The sequence below is a fragment of the Dryas octopetala genome, chromosome 1 (genome assembly GCF_963921425.1).
Source record: "Dryas octopetala chromosome 1, drDryOcto1.1, whole genome shotgun sequence".
Taxonomy (NCBI): domain Eukaryota; kingdom Viridiplantae; phylum Streptophyta; class Magnoliopsida; order Rosales; family Rosaceae; genus Dryas; species Dryas octopetala.
In genome coordinates, this window is record NC_141366.1 from 32,751,458 (window position 1) to 32,768,039 (window position 16,582).

General features: G+C 34.5%; 1 protein-coding gene and 2 pseudogenes across 1 annotated transcript; all 3 read left to right on the forward strand.

The window, feature by feature from the left end:
* The first annotated feature begins 755 nt into the window (after window positions 1–755).
* On the forward strand, window positions 756–2,207 carry LOC147299883 (bifunctional adenosine 5'-phosphosulfate phosphorylase/adenylylsulfatase HINT4-like). Its single transcript, XM_086229770.1, has 5 exons — window positions 756–771; window positions 849–925; window positions 1,049–1,115; window positions 1,928–2,005; window positions 2,095–2,207. The coding sequence occupies exons 3-5, from the start codon at window positions 1,057–1,059 to the stop codon at window positions 2,198–2,200; spliced, it is 243 nt and encodes an 80-aa protein (XP_086085896.1). The 5' UTR covers window positions 756–771; window positions 849–925; window positions 1,049–1,056; the 3' UTR covers window positions 2,201–2,207.
* A 9,081-nt stretch (window positions 2,208–11,288) lies between these two features.
* On the forward strand, window positions 11,289–14,819 carry LOC147299884 (uncharacterized; annotated as a pseudogene).
* A 257-nt stretch (window positions 14,820–15,076) lies between these two features.
* LOC147299885 (uncharacterized) lies at window positions 15,077–16,582 on the forward strand (annotated as a pseudogene).

A 16,582-nucleotide genomic window follows, 5' to 3' on the forward strand; every position in this document is an offset into this window, starting at 1 on the left:
GGAGGGGGGGAACTTTATGAGTACTAGGTTTTTGTTGGTTCTTTTTAGTATTTACGTTGGAGAACTATTCTGCTATAACATGTACCTATGGATGGGGATTGACTGAAATTAGCCATTGTGCTTAATTTGTTTTTATTGGTAAAGAGTTTCTTATACTTGAACCAAGTAGTTACTATTGTTTATTTGGATGGGATAAACAACAGTAGTTACTGTAAACTAAAGTTGTTTACTGTAGTTACTGAAATTTACACTTGTTCAAATTCGTTATAATGTTAGTACTTTGTGTGATTGGAGATGTTTCTTTCCTTCATTAAGTAGTTAAATATAGCTGATTTTCCTTCATAAGGTATTCAATTCGGATGCTTGCAGTAATTGTTAGTTAAGAACTTCATTTTTTTTATCATTGTATGGATGCTTGCAGTCATTGTCAGTTGATGCTTCTTTCTTTTTTCCTATTCTCCTTTCTTAATAATCTATACAAATTTACAATGGTTCAAATTTGTTATAATGTTAGTACTTTGTGTGATTGGAGATGTTTCTTTCCTTCATTATTTGTTAAATATAGCTAATTTTCCTTCATAAAGTATTTAATTCGGATTCTTGCAGTAATTGTTAGTTAAATATACATTTTAATTTAATATTGATTTTAGGTTTTGTAAGATGTTAAAGGGAAATAGGTGGATAATTTAATATTGATTTTAGGTTGATTTTAGGTTAGTTAAATATACATTTTAATTTAATATTGATATATATCAGACCCGCTGCTGCAAGGTATTGAATGACTCCCCCCAATCCCATTCATCAGTGTCACCATTTTCAATTTAAAATAACAATCTTGATTATTGTAGGCATTACTTGGTTATTCCTGTGGATCACATCCCAACTGTGAAGGATCTTCAAAGAACACCTCAAGACTACTCTTTGGGTAATCTAAATGTTACTCAAGCTTAAATGATTCATGGTTCAACCAATGTGGGACTTTTTTCTTTTTTTTTTTCATCAATATATGTATTAATCTTACACCCCATTGTTTTTCATTGTTGTTCAGTATGTCACATGTTAGAAGTGGGGAAAACTCTATTACAACGAGATGCACCTCAATGCCATCAGTACAGGTATTGCCCTGTTCTCGAAAGCTTTTATCTTTGTATTATTTTCTGATATGCAATTATGCACAATTAGATTGATTTTTGGGTGTGCAATTGTGCACAGTTAGATTGATTTTCAGAAGCTGTTCTCTTAGGTTGTTTCCTCTAGCGTTGCCTCTGCTGGAAATTATGTAAATTTGTATTACAACTTGATTAAGTTATTATGCTACTATTCTTGAATTCTTGTGGCACCAACATTTGCTTCATAGCCCGCCCCTCTTGTTTCTTTAAGCCATTTGAATGCTTATTATGTACCATGGAAACGATGGATGTGAAATTGTGCCTTGGTGGTGAACACTGGATTGTTGACTGTCAAAGAATAAAAAACGCTAGATTAGTTTCAATCTTTATATTCTGTCTGTCCTACTAACATGTCACCCATATTGCTTAATGCAAAGATGGGCTGGTTAAGAATGTGAATGTTCATAATTTCTGTAATTTGGGCTATACATTGACCAATTTTTCCTTTACATCTTCTTTGGAAGATGTCTTTCTGTAATGATTTGAAGAGACCTAGGAAGTAGAAGATCAATACATGAGGTATTCAGCAGATTTTGATTCCTATATATCTACTTATACTTGTGAACCTAAAATGATTACACACAAAAAATTGAATAAATGAACTTGAATTAGAGTAGGCATGCATGCAGTATTCATCTGAAAAACAATTAGGTCAAAATAATCATTACTTGGTTTTTACTTACTTTGAACTAAGGTTCTGCAGATAAATTTGGTTATGAAAGAGTTTTGAGTGTGATGTTAATATGTCCTTTTGACAGATTTGGCTTTCATCAGCCTCCATTTAATTCTGTTAACCATTTGCACCTTCATTGTTTGGCACTACCCTACATACTCAGGTAAGCTATTTTGGGGTTTACGATATGCCTGAGGTTTCTCTTACCTCAACTAGTTCATTGAAGTGACATACCTAATTACACTTGAACAGATGGAAATATATAAAATATATGTCTGTGGGATCATTTGGATTTCTTGAAGCTGAAAAGTTGCTGGAGAAGATAAAGCCTCTCTCACCAATTACTTCAAAAGTGTGATTTGCGTGATAAATTAGTAGTGAAACATGATACATTGGCTTTCCCTAGTTAGTGGGTAAACTATGTAAAACAGAAAAAAGCATATGTCATGTTAATCGTTATGGTGAATCATATATCTTGGTTTGCTTACCCTTAGAATATGTATTGCTTCAAATTCTAATACAAGTATAAATTTTTTATTCTCTATTGATGCTTCTGTTTCAGTTTTGTGGTGCTTTATATTAAATTACTGTAAGTGTAAGTGATGCACATGAGAAATGCTAAGATTTCCTCTCTACAAATTCTCTGGAAATTGGATGTTGGAAATGTATGAGAATGTTGGATTAAATTTATGGAAGCATTTAAATTGCACAAATTGGATGTTGCATGTTGGAACTTTTATATCAAATATTTGGCAGGAAAAATTGATATCTAACAGCCCATTTTATTTTATTTTTTAATTAAAAACCATTTACAATATCAGTTAAACACTGATATCTAATGTCTATTAAATCTGATATTTATACAGGTATATACATTGAAATAACAAATAATATCGATATTTAATGTTATTTTTATATTACATTGTAACTCAAACCTGATGTTTAAGAGACTTATAATATTTAAAACAACGAACAAATAGATATCTAATGTGTACATATATATCGGTTTTAGTTACAAATTCGATGTGTTAAAAATATTATATATCGCTTTGATAAAAAAAGTGATGTAACAACCTACCAAATATAGCTTTTCATGAGTTTATAATATCGAAAAATATAACCAAACAGATATTTAATATACCTTTTAATGTCAATTCTTGAAAAAATAATGATATTGAAAGTATATTACATATCGGAATCCGTTCATTTAGATAGCGGAAACTTGAAAAATCGATATATATTATTTATTAACAATATCGGATATTTAACAAATAGGATGTCTAATTTGATATAGACATCGGCCCAAAATTGATATTGAAAATAGGGTACATTAGATATCACGTATGCCCTTATCGATCGCAAACTTAATAGACATCGGTGTTCCACTGATATCTAATGGGGTATTTCCTAGTAGTGATAAGGAATTTAATTTTTTGAATTGAATTAAAAATCATCGTGGGTACAACAACCCTTTTTCATATACTATACTACATCCACCCTGTATACTTGCAGGATACCGATTAGCACGAGAAATCTATTCTTCTCAAGCCGTGCTTCCAAGAGTAGTGAAAGGCTCTCCTATTTATACAGATTGAGGCATACTACGTTATATGAACAAAGAAATATGCTTTTCTACTTTTCTACATGCATGATTTGAGACTTGTTTGACTTCCTGCGATAATGGCTGTCAATCAGTCACAGCTTATGCTATCTACTAATGCTTGGAGTATGTGGCATTTTTTGATATTTTAAAATATTTTAGTAGTGAATCCTAAATGTCTTTAATTTTTCGTATTTATTCCAAAATTTCTCATAATTAATCATTTTTTCATTTTAGGCCATCAGCAATGGTGAGTGTGAGAATAATGTATTGGTATTGGAACTCAATTAGTGGGCCGGAAAAATGAGTTTGATCCCATTTGAGTCCAAAAAATGAGAGTAACTCATGGGTGTATTTGAGAGCAATAAAGGCTGAGTGCAATAAGTGGTGGGCCCCACCCATGTGTGTGTGAACGGACTGATTTTTGGAGAGAGAGTTGGGGTGGCGAAATGACCACAACGTCCTTTTGCTTTAAATTTGGGCTGGTGTAATTAAATGGAATTTTCAATTGTGTTCGGGGTATTAAAGAAAAAACGGGAAGTTGAGTAAAGTGGCTGACAACATGGGCCCGCATGACAGAGTGAAGCAGCCATGCGCTTCTTCTCGCGTGCAAGGAACGCACAGTCCAGATCAATGAACCGTTGCTAATCAACGATCCAGATCTGTTGACCGTTAAAAATTTTTGAAATTTTTTTATTTAAACCGACTATTGTGCGCGTTGGTGATGTGGCCGCATCTGGGCGCTCCAAAAATTGAGCCGTTGCTCATCCAACGACACATTAATTTCCCGTTATTTTCAAATAAAAAATTTATAAAAAGTTCAGGCAAATTCTGAAAAAAAAAAATCACAAAAAATTTGTAATGACTAGTTTAACATTTTCTCTATAAATTGGTCATTCCCACCCCATATTTTCACTCACTCATCTATCTTTTTCATATTAAATTATTGTAGAAAAAATTTATTTTCAATCATGGTAAATCCAAAGAGAAAGAATTGGTCCGTGGAGGAAGAGGAGGCTCTAATTGATCCACGGAAGAATTGTTGGGTGTTGTTGTTGTTGTTAATTTTATGTACTCGTTTTAGTCTTTAGTTGTTATTGTGGTTTATTTCAATTTGATGAAATAAAATGAATTGTGTGGTGTTTACCATTTTTATGCATTTTAAACATTAAAAAATATCAAACAACTTGAAAGATTGTTGGTGGAGAAAAAAATATAGAATTTATAATTTGGGTAATAAAATTATAAATCCAAATATATTCAATATTGACCTTATAGTAAAGATCTTTTTAAAATAAAACTAATGGTATAATTTTTATAAATATTTAAGTTATCAATTATAAGTTAACCATTACTTAATCTAAATTAGGCTTAATTTAATTAGGTACAACTGTATTATTCTTAGCTATGACTTTCAGCAGCACTGCAGTTTCAGTACATATGACTATCACTCTCAGGTCACAAAATCACTTTTCAGGCTACTGTATTACTCTCACACTCATTACATCACTGTGGATGGCCTTACAATGTTAATCATGATTGATGTATATAACATGTGACTCGTAGTGAGTAGGTTGAGCATAAAAAGGTGAAAAATTCAGTTTTGATTAATTTGGTAATTTTAATATTATTATTTTGCAATACTCGTATTATTCTGCCACCAGTTTGTCTCGTCCATTCCGGCCACCTCCGGCCTTCGATCACCAAAATTTTTGGTGAGTTGTCCTCTCCTCACCATGGGCTTTCATTCCCCTAATGTTTGGTTTTCCAATTTGGAGAATTTGTGAATTTGAAATTCTTGTATGGAAATAATGGAATTAATTTAGGGAATATAGATAAATCATAAAGTATGAACTATGGAGTTATATGATGTTTTGGGAAACATGAGATCAATATGTAAATCAACTTATATCTTGTTATAGACAAATTATACATAGAGTATGGATAAATCATAAAATATGAAGTTATTTATGAATTAATTTAAAATTCTTGTTATAGAAAAATTATACAAATTAAAGGAAATTTAGTATGTCAATTGTCACCATGAACAATTAAACATTATTTGTTATTAATTATGTACGTGAAAGTATGTCTTTGCAAATTATGCAAATTATAGAATATGGACAAATTATACCCTCTTAATATTAATGTAAAGTATGTAATACAAATTATACAATTAGTCCATGAAAGATTAAACAATTATACAGTTATTGTGTATGTCTTCTTGTTATTAGGAAAAATTATTATGGAGAAGTATCATGGGTGATTATGCTTCGCAGTATACCTACTCCGCACATGAGGATACTGAAGACGGTGAACATGTTGAACCTCGTAGAAGCTCTATGTGGTACTGATTACTTATGTAATTCATGATGCAATATTGCAGTATAAATAAATTGAGGTGTTATTTATGTAATTATTAATTAGTGAACCATTTTTTTAACAGTATTTGCCTCCAGCGTAGATATTCATCTTATATCACATGAAACCTATTATATAATTTGGTTTCTTCAATGTTTTTTTATCAATGTAGTAGATAATATATTAAATAAACATATAACAAAGTTTCATTCAAAATTTTCGTATTTTGATAGTAATTTCCGTCGTTTCTGTCTAATTTTTGTCGAAATTTAAAATTCATCTCGTCGAAATTTCTATCGAAATTTCTGCGAAATCCGAAATTTTACTCATTGCTTATAAGATGACATAATATTTCTTTTAAAAATACTAAATTTTTATCACTATGTTACCACACCACTCAAATTTATAATGAGCAACGATGACTTCATCATCTAGGAAGACAAAGGTAAGGGTTTCACCTCCTCCATCATACAAAATGGAGAACGATGATTTGGATGAGGACTTCATGCCTGACTCGTCAAGACGTATCAGATATGGAATGTGACATACGAGGGCAGTCTCTATGGGCAGAGAGGTGGAGTTGGAGCGGGATTTGGAGAAGAGCACATACATTTGTGCAGCTAAGGCTTAAAAGGAGTCTGACGAATACAAACTTTAAGTAGAAAAGAAATTTCAGGAAGGGGTAGACATTGGATTCGAGATGTTTAAGGAGTATGCAAAATCACAGGTCAAGACTTCGACTGGGATAAGATTCAACACGTTTAGACATGAGGGTGTTTGGCTTTGTGTTTGTCGTTTAAGTGTGTTGCTTTATGTTTCAAATTCGAGTTTAATTATCTTCTTTTCGGTTTGTGTTTGTTGGTTGCAATTAGTGAAATGAAATAAAGGCATTGATTTCTTTTTGCTAACTTGACATGACACAACCATCACATGTCTGAGTAATAATTCACTCAAACAATGACAAGACCATACACTACTAACTCCACACTTCATCCTATGCACAACACTGTTGCTTCACATGTGAGATTCGAGTATCTGTGAATCCAGCAGGGAATTGTAACGCCCCAAAACCGAGCCTTAGAAGTACGAGTAGGCAAAGTCAAATAACCATGCGTGTCACGATGGCTCGTGAGCCCGCCGGAAGGTGTGTTACTATTTCATTTATTAAATTAGGCCCAAGCTAATAATTATTTATCAAATTACATACAAAAACTCCTCGGTCAACCTAAGTCAAACAAAATTCAAAGTCAACAGGGTTGACCCAACACACCCCCAAAAAGGTTGTATACAATAAATCCCCATGTGTGAAACTTGTGCATTAATGAGTCACAAACTAATCACTTAATCAAGAAAGTATAATAAAATAAAATAAAATAAGGGTCTACAAATAAAGCGGTACTCACTCGCTCTCTGACGAACTACTAGAACTTGAAAAGTCGATCGTCAACGAAGTAGGCGGGGTATCATCATCTGAAAGTAACTTAATCACAACCATCGCACTCTCTCTACTAAGTCTGTGAAAAGCCGCTGCACCGGGCAAACCACAACTCGGTAAGCTTTTGCAAGCTAGTACGTATAGGGAAAACACACAACACAACAACAAAGCATACTCCAAGTAGACAGAAACCAACAAAAAGTAAAATAAATAGCACAGGTTTCTCAACAACACAAAAGTGCACGGGCATTAAATAATCATGCTCAACCACCAATATATGAGGCATAAGTAAATAATTAATGCAATCGAAAATAGATAACGCTTATGCATGGCAATACTCAAAGATATGAGGCAGAATCAATCCAATGCACGCGTACCTTTGTCTTCTGCAGAAGCAATATCAATCACCTGTTATAAAAACAGTTGACCAACCCTAGCCGGCACCAAAACATATTGGGCCCACTACTAGACAGTACAAACTGATCCCTAGTAGCAAGAACATGCACTCTAAGCGTACATCTGTGATAACTTCACAGCTCGCTCTCTAGTCATACTCATACAGAGAAACCACATGGTAGCCATAAAAATGGAAGTCTGACTTCAACCTGGGGGACTAACAGCCCACTAAGACCTATCGGTAGTTTAGGAGATCGAAACTCAAGGCAAACCCTCACAGGCCCTCTCGCTCTTAAGCTAGTGGTCCAAACACTTTAACTTCATTAGTTCACATATAATGAAGATGATATCCAACATGCATGTATGCATGATCACATGTTCACAATCCAAAATATATCACATGTATGCACATGGATCAATCATGCTAAATCTCTAGCATGTATACTTGAATAATATCCAAGGCATTCAATGCACAATCACCATATTCATGCATAAAAATACCATTATAACCCAGGCAAGGAAAAATAGGTAAACAAATACGAAATACAAGTTAACCACACATGGTTATTAGCCTTGTTACCAATCTTATGATTAATGTAAATTATTTAGTCATGTCAGGGTACAAGTCGAGAGCAATCAAGAGGCAAAGTTCACTAGGCTAGCTCACTAACCCTAATCTCTATTCTTTTATCCACATGTATCACAAAGCATCTTGTCTAGGTCGTTAAACCTATCTTTAACCGATTATGCATCCTAATCTAGTTCTAGGGTTCAAGTACAAGACAACCACACAAGCAAGGCAAAAGTGGAGTCACATTACCCTAGCCAGTTTCATGCTCAAGATTAGTTTAAAAGGGTCATGTTGTCTAGGTTGATTAGATTATCAATTCACTCCCATGGTGCAGCCCTAAATATGCTTCTATAAATATATATATATATCTCCCAAAAGAATAGCAAGGAATACAACTTAAATAAGCAAGGGTAAAAGGGGACATGAATTAAAGAGCAAAAAAGCGAGTGTAAGGTAAAGGAGTCCAATCTGAGTAAAGGGGTCAACCTTGACACTCCTCTTTCTATTCCCTTGTTAGCCACAAGGTTCCCAAAGAGCTATTGATCTCAATGAGCTCACACAAAGCACAAATCAGTTCTAAACTTCGTTTAGGCATGTTGATGAGGCAAGTTGAAGTCATCAACATGCCTAAACATGTTGACAATTTCTATTACACACAAATCAAGGCAGCCCTCAATCCTATATATAAACACAAGCTAGCAAGCATGCAATAGTTCAAGTCAAACATAGAGATCACAATCAAGTAATTGAAAGAAGACAATACGCAAGCATACACAAGTTCACACAAGGTCAAGTAGAGTGCAAAGTCACTTGCACTTAGCTTCCACTTCAAACAGCACCCCAAAATCCTAACCAAGTTCAAGAAACTCTAAGTTAGGTTTAGAAAGCAAACCAATAGTCTAGTATGCATGCCACTTCGCTTAGTTAATAAGTTAACCACCATCCGAATTAAAACCAAAGACCTTTGAAAGGGTCTGGACCTAGCTAGAAACTCAAGGGAACCTCAAAACTGTCTTTTAAAATTGGTGAGGAAACAAGGATAGGCTTAAATCAATTTGGAAAACTCTATTTAAGAAAAACGGTGCATCAACCACTAGGGTTGAGGGTTTTTTTTTTAAAAAAAACAAGTCAAATAATTTCTAGGAAAAGGATTCCTCCTAGTGTCTACTGGTATTTAAAGAGTAGCAAGAACTTAGACAAGATGAATCAAACTCAATGGAAAAGGATTCAAAGAAGGTGCAACCCGATTACACAAAACAATGAGTTTTGATAAGGCTTTCGGGGCAGGTTTAATTGGTTCTGGATTTTTAGTAAAATCTAAGGAAATTCAATGGCTTTGAAAATTGATAGGGACAAAGTAGACATGCATATGTTTATGTATAAAAATTATCAAGAGATTCACTATTACAAAAAACACCCATTCTTGGTGGAATGCTGGCGGATTAGAGTTGTCCGCCACGAATGCTTAAGAATTCCTGGCATAAGGTATTATCTGCCAGTATTGCTAAATCCTAGCGGTCTATTCCGCCAGCATTGATCAATCCTGGCGGACCAATTCGCCAGGAGTAAGTGAGAGAAAAACTCCAGCGCCTCACTCAATCCTGGCGGTCCAAGGATTGATCAATTCTGGCAGAATAGACCGCCAGGATACCGCCATGATTTAGCAATCCTGGCAGATTGGACCTCCAGGATTGAGTGAGCGGGCAAATTCCCGCGTGAACTCAATCCTGGCAGATTAGACCGCAAGTATCAATAAATCCTGGCGGTTTGGACCGCCAGGATTTAGTACTTAACCTAATACGCACCCTCTTTCTTCTTCTTTTTCCTTTTCCCTTCTTCCTCGTGCCGCTTCTTCCTCCTTTTCCTTCTTCCTCCTTCTCTTCTTCCTCGCGCCGCTTCTTTCTTTTTCCTCCTCCTTTCTTCTTCCTCTTTCTTCTTCCTCCTCATCGCTGCCAGCCTGCCATCACCACGCTCCGGCTCCGACTCCACCACCACTCTCGCGACCAAGCTCCGGTAATCTCTCTCTCTCTCTCTCTCTCTCTCTCTCTCTCTCTCTCTCTCTTATTTCTGATTTTATTTTCAAATTTTGTTAATTTTTTTCTGATTTTGTTTTATAATTTGTTAGGTTTATCCAAATCTTCTCCAATTTCTTATCTCAGAGGCCAAGATCCACTTCATTCTTGAATTCTTTGGGGGTACCTGCTAAAAATTATTTGTATATGCCGAATTTGATTTTTGTATATGCTAGATTATATTTAATTTTTGTATTTGTATATCCATTTTCATTATTGTTATATATGTGATTTTTTGTGTTTTTTTTTTTTACAGGCTAATTAACCTTTTTGTGCAGCAAGATTTGAGTGGTGATTTTGATTTTGCAACAAGGTTTTTCTATGACTAGCTTGGATATTTTTTTTTATATGTTGATGTGTTGAAATATGTTAATATATGTTAGATATGTTAAAAATTATATATGCTTGATTTAATTGATACATATGTATATGTTAGATTTGTGTTCATTTTTTGCATTGTATGTTAGTGTTAATATATTATTAGGGTAGTATGAAAAATATTAATTATTTAGCTAACGTACAATTATTAGGGTAGTATATATGAAAAATGTTAGTATTATGTTAGTGTTCATGTATCAACGTTAAAAATAAAAATAATAGGAGAAATAAAAAAAATGCAAATTTTTGGTTAAATAGATAAATAAAAATACAACATATTAGTGAACTTAATTTATTCATTTGTTCTATTTCAAATTAAAAATAAAATTGACTGAAAATTTTTAAAAATTTGGGTTAATTAGATAAATAAATATAGAACTACTTATTTGTAGATATAATTTATCTGTTACAGTTTAAATAAATAAAAAATGGTTAAGTAGATTAACAAACATACAACTTATTTGTGAATATTTTGTGAATTTAATTTATTTGTTCGACATATATAAATAATCATAAATTATTATTGAATATTTTTTGAATTTAATCTAATAGGTATGAATAGGTACGCCTACATGATAGGGATTGAAAGATTGTAGGCGTCAGGGTCTAGAGTTTTCATCTAAGAGGTAAAGCATGGATAGGACTTGGTTGACGATGCCGCGACAGTTAGAGGCATACGTAGATGGAATCAATTTGTTTTTGGATCAAGCGGCTGCGAATGGTGTTGGCCAGATAAGTTCAAATGTCTGTGTAAAAAATGTTGCAATAGATATATTTTTGGAAGACAAACTATTGTGGATCATCTTGTTTGGCATGATATGGATAAAGATTACAAAAAAGCTTTGTGGCAGCATCATGGGGAGCCTAATATTGGAAAGCCAAATTTAAGGGAGATAGAAGATGACATAGGAGGAGAGATGGATGGTATGCATGATTTTCTTAATGACATATTTGTTCAACCAGTAACGGAAGAAGAGGTTGGGTCATCGACACAACCTACTATCATGGATGGGCGTCCAGCAGAGGCCGAAAGTTTTTTCAAGTTGCTTGAAGAGGCAGATCAAGAGTTGTATCTTGGTTGTAAAGAGTTTAAGAAATTGGAGGCCGTTGTAAAATTGTACCAGATCAAGTGTTTAGGGAGTTTGCCGGACAGTTTATTCACTACGTTACTAGAGTTGGTTAAAAGAATGTTGTCTGATGGAGATTGTTTGCCGCACTCGTGTTATAAGGCAAAGAAACTTATAAATGGGTTGGGTCTCACATATGAGAAGATTGATGCATATCCTAATGATTGCATTATATATTGGAAAGACACCTCAAAATTGACTGCATTTTCGGTTTGTGGCAAATCAAGATATAAAGATAACAAAGGAGATGATACTTCTAGAAAGAAAGTCTCAGCTAAGGTTATGTGGTACTTCCCTTTAAAATCGAGATTGAAGAGGTTTTATATGTCGAAGCATATTACTGAACATATGAGGTGGCATGCAACTGAATGTCCCAATGATGGGTTTATGAGGCATCCGTCAGATTCTCCGGCATGGAAGCATTTAGATAATTTGTACCATGAGTTTGCGTCAGAAATTCGAAATGTGCGTTTAGGGCTGGCAAGTGATGGATTTAATCCTTTTGGCCATATGAGCAATGCCCATAGCACATGGCCTGTGGTGCTTTCTGTTTACAATTTGCCTCCATGGATGTGTATGAAGCAACCAAATTTATTATTGTCCTTGTTGATTCCAGGACCGAGAAGTCCTGGAAATGACATTGATGTGTATTTGCGACCATTAATTGATGAGTTGTGGGAGGTTGGCACTACCACGTATGATGTGTTTTCAAACCAAACTTTTACGATGAAGGCTGCTATGTTATGGACCATTAGTGATTTTCCAGCTTATGGAATGTTGTATGGATGGAGTACTAAGGGATATACAGCATGTCCGCATTGCATGGATGATAATGTATCTGAATATTTGCCTGTGAGTCGTAAGATTTGTTATTTGGGGCATCGAAGATTTTTACCAATTGGGCATAGGTTTCGAAGGGAACAAGCAGCATTTAATGGTCATCGAGAAGATCATCAGGCACCAAGACAGTTGAATGGGTTACAATGTCTTGAACAACTATCTAGTTTGAGGTTCACTTTTAGAAAGCATGACCAAAATGCTCATGTTGGACAAAGAAGACGAAGGCCTTCAATTTCTAGAAGTAGTAACGGTCAGTGGAGAAAGAAAAGCATATTTTTTGAACTACCCTATTGGAGGCATCTTTTGATCAGACACAATCTCGATGTCATGCATATTGAGAAGAATGTATGTGATAATGTGGTTGGAACATTGTTGGATATTGCGAAGAGGACAAAGGATGGATTGGCTGCACGTGCAGATCTTGAAGTCTTGAATATAAGACATAGTCAACACCCTCGTAGAGAAGGAGATAAAACATTTTTGCCCCCGGCAATATTCACATTGAGCAAAGAAGAAAAAACCTCATTTTGCAAAGTGTTGTCTACTATTCGGGTTCCCGATAGATATTCAGCAAATTTGTCTCGATGTGTGAATGTGAATGAGAGAAAAATAAATAGGTTGAAAAGTCACGATTGCCATGTTTTAATGCAACAATTACTCCCGCTTGCGATACATGGTGTGTTACCCAAATCTGTCACTATGGTTTTACTAGAGTTAAGTGCAATCTTTAGACAGTTGTGTAGCAAGAAGGAAACTGAGGCAGCATTCAATCAACTAAACTCTAGAATTGCATTGACCTTATGTCAGATGGAGAAGATTTTCCCTCCTTCATTTTTTGATGTCATGGTGCATCTCCCAATTCACTTGGCAAATGAAGCTGCTATTGCAGGACCAGTTCAATATAGATGGATGTATCCCATTGAATGGTAATGGTCATTTCCTTATGCTTAATTTGCATTAATTTTAGTTTTGATTCTCTAATATTTTTTTTTTTCATGTTAAATATTGAAGGTATTTACAAACACTGAAGCGGTATGTGTGAAATAAGAGTCGTCCTGAAGGTTTTATTGCTGAAGGGTATTTGGTTGATGAGGGTTTATCTTTCTGTTCCATGTACCTTAGAGATGTTGATGCTCGTCGTAATCGTAAGGGTCGAAATGCAGATGGTATTGGACGTGGAATATGTGGTGGGTTATCAATTTTTGACTCCACAGGCCAATATTTAGGTTCAGGTGAAAATGTGGAGCTTGATCTAAATGATAGGAATCGATGCCACAGATACATTCTTGATAATTGTGATGAAGTAATCCCTTTTAGAAGGCAACATGAGGACTTTTTGAGAGATAAACATCGAAGGGAAAGGTTCACTAGGCGACAAATCATGGAGATAAGCAAGAAGGAATTTCCTGAATGGTTCAAGAAACATGTAAGAATTCAATTACTAAGTTTCTACATCATGTCCCTAATATTAATTTTTACCTAATGTTTCTACATCATTTTTTTCACAGATTAATGCAAGGTTTTATGCTAATGATCCGTTGATATCCGATGACTTGCATTGGCTTGCTAATCCTCTTCACACACTTGTGACGAAATACAAAAGCCACGCTATTAATGGTTTTAGATTTCGAATAAAATCGGTGGATGATAAGCATAAGAATCAAAATTGTGGTGTATTTGTACCAGCAAATATTTCGGGTGGTGTTGGGCAAGTTAATTGCTATGGTGTTGTCACAGATATGTTTCTGGTTAGATATTGTGGTCCTACCGAGGCAAAAAATATGGGTCGTTGTGTGATGTTGTTTAAGTGTGATTGGGTTGATAGTGGAAGTCCTAGGAGTATGAAGACAGATCAATATGGTTTTACCTTGGTGAACTTCAACGATTGGGATTTAGGGATGACCCTTTCATACTAGCTTTACAAGCAATGCAAGTATTTTATGTTGCATATTCGATTGAAACAGATTGGCATGTAGTGGTTCGAACGCATCCGAGGGATTTTTTTGATGTATTAGAGGATAAAGATACAATTGATAATTATGCCATACCAAATCTGGATGATCGGGTACTTTACAATGAAGATATGCAAACAAGGGTTGGCGTGGAAGAGACACCTTTTGATGAAGCATTACCTTTGCCCACTGAGCTGGTTAATTCAATTGCTGACGATGAGCTTGATGATGATATGGATGCTTAAATTTATTATTTCTTTTTTTTGGTGTTGTTTTGTAATTAAGAACTCTTATGTAATACTTTTTTATTAGTGAATTTTTTTTATGTTGGACTAGGTCCCGTGGTTTTTACCTTTCGAGAGTTTTCCACGTTAAAATATATTTGTGTATTTATATATTGGTTTTATAGCAATTTAGTTTTATTTAATTAATTAATATTTATGTAGTATGTATTTGGTGGTGTATATATATATATATGGTTAATTATAATTTAATTATTTAGATGAGTGATAATGAAGAGCATATGGATGAGTTGGTTGAGGATAGTTCAAATGGTAAGCTATAGTTTGTTTATATAAAGTTTTTATTTATTCTATTATTTACAATATTTTTGTCATTCATGTATATTAATTTGGATTAATATATAGCAATGCCCCAAAGGAGAAAACGTGGTCCAGGAAAGATTAAGTAGGCTGGTAAAGATCATAGGGGTAAAGAGTATTGTGAATTTAGTCCGAGCGGGAAGTGTATTTCTCAAAACAGTATAGAGTTTTCCAAGTTTATATCTTATGAAGTAAAAGATCCCAATAATGTTCCTCTAGTGCATGATTGAAGATTGGTTGAAGAAGAAACAAAGAACACTTTGTGGGACAGAATACAGGTATCAATTTATTTTTTTAAAATAATATTAAAAGTAAAATACCTATAAATATTTACATATAATTATTTTTTTTTATCTTTTATGGATGTAGGGCACTATCACTTTTCGTGATGAGGATTTGGTAAAAATGCTCGTGATTAAGACAATGACTTTGGCCATTGCTGAACATGCTTATAGAGAATAAAAAGCATATTTAAAAGGGAAGCACTACACTGGCAGGACAGGTCAGCGGCGGTTGAGATGTCCCAATAATGTAGATCCTGTGCAGTGGGCGAAGATGGTGGAACATTGAGATAACCCGAAAACTCAGGTGACAACCTTTAATCAAATATTTAATAATACTAGTATGTGCAATTATGACTAATTTATATTCTGTTTGACTTTTTAGGAGATAGCTGTGAAAAATAAAGCTAATTGTTTCTCAACAAACGATGAGCCATACATCAGGATCGTGGACATTTGAACGTCTTCGTGAAGATTATGTGAGTAAAGTTAATTTTTTTATCTTATTGAGTTACAATTTTATTTAATTAGGGCACATAAATATATAATTCTATATTATTTTTTTTAATGGTTTAAATTTTTAGAAGAAGAAGCATGGAGTTGAACCCGATCCCGTTACTTTCTTTCGTGTCACCCACACGCGCAAAGACAATAGTTGGATTGATGTGCCATCGGAGGAGAGAGGGGTAAATATTATACTAGTTTTTTTTTTTTTTCCATAATGTGTATTTTATGTTCTTAAATTTTACCTACAAATTTATCTAAATATTTGTTTATTAGATGTCCATGGAGAGTTCCATTGACTCACGGGTTGAGTCTGGAGCGGATGACACTTCTGAACTTCGCACAAAAGTGTATGTTGAGGAGATGGGTCCTGAGAGGAAAAATAGAGTTCGGCTCTATGGACATGGGGTGACACCTGAAATGGTGCCTTATGCTAGGGCTCAATCTAGTACTTCTTCTTGAAGATCATCGAAGACAAGAGAAGCTCTTTTGGAGGCACAGTGCCTCGAATGGCAGAAGAAGCATGAGGTTGTGCAGGCTAAGCAGGATGCTCAAGATGAGGCAATTGAGCTGTTAAAGACTCAGCTACAGCAACAGCAGCAGCAGCAGCAATTTCAGTAG

Coding starts and splice junctions, on each gene's coding strand:
- LOC147299883 (XM_086229770.1), top strand. CDS start 1,057: ATGTTAGAAGTGGGGAAAACTCTATTACAACGAGATGCACCTCAATGC. Junction 1,116..1,927: donor CCTCAATGCCATCAGTACAG/GTATTGCCCTGT, acceptor TCCTTTTGACAG/ATTTGGCTTTCATCAGCCTC. Junction 2,006..2,094: donor GCACTACCCTACATACTCAG/GTAAGCTATTTT, acceptor ACACTTGAACAG/ATGGAAATATATAAAATATA.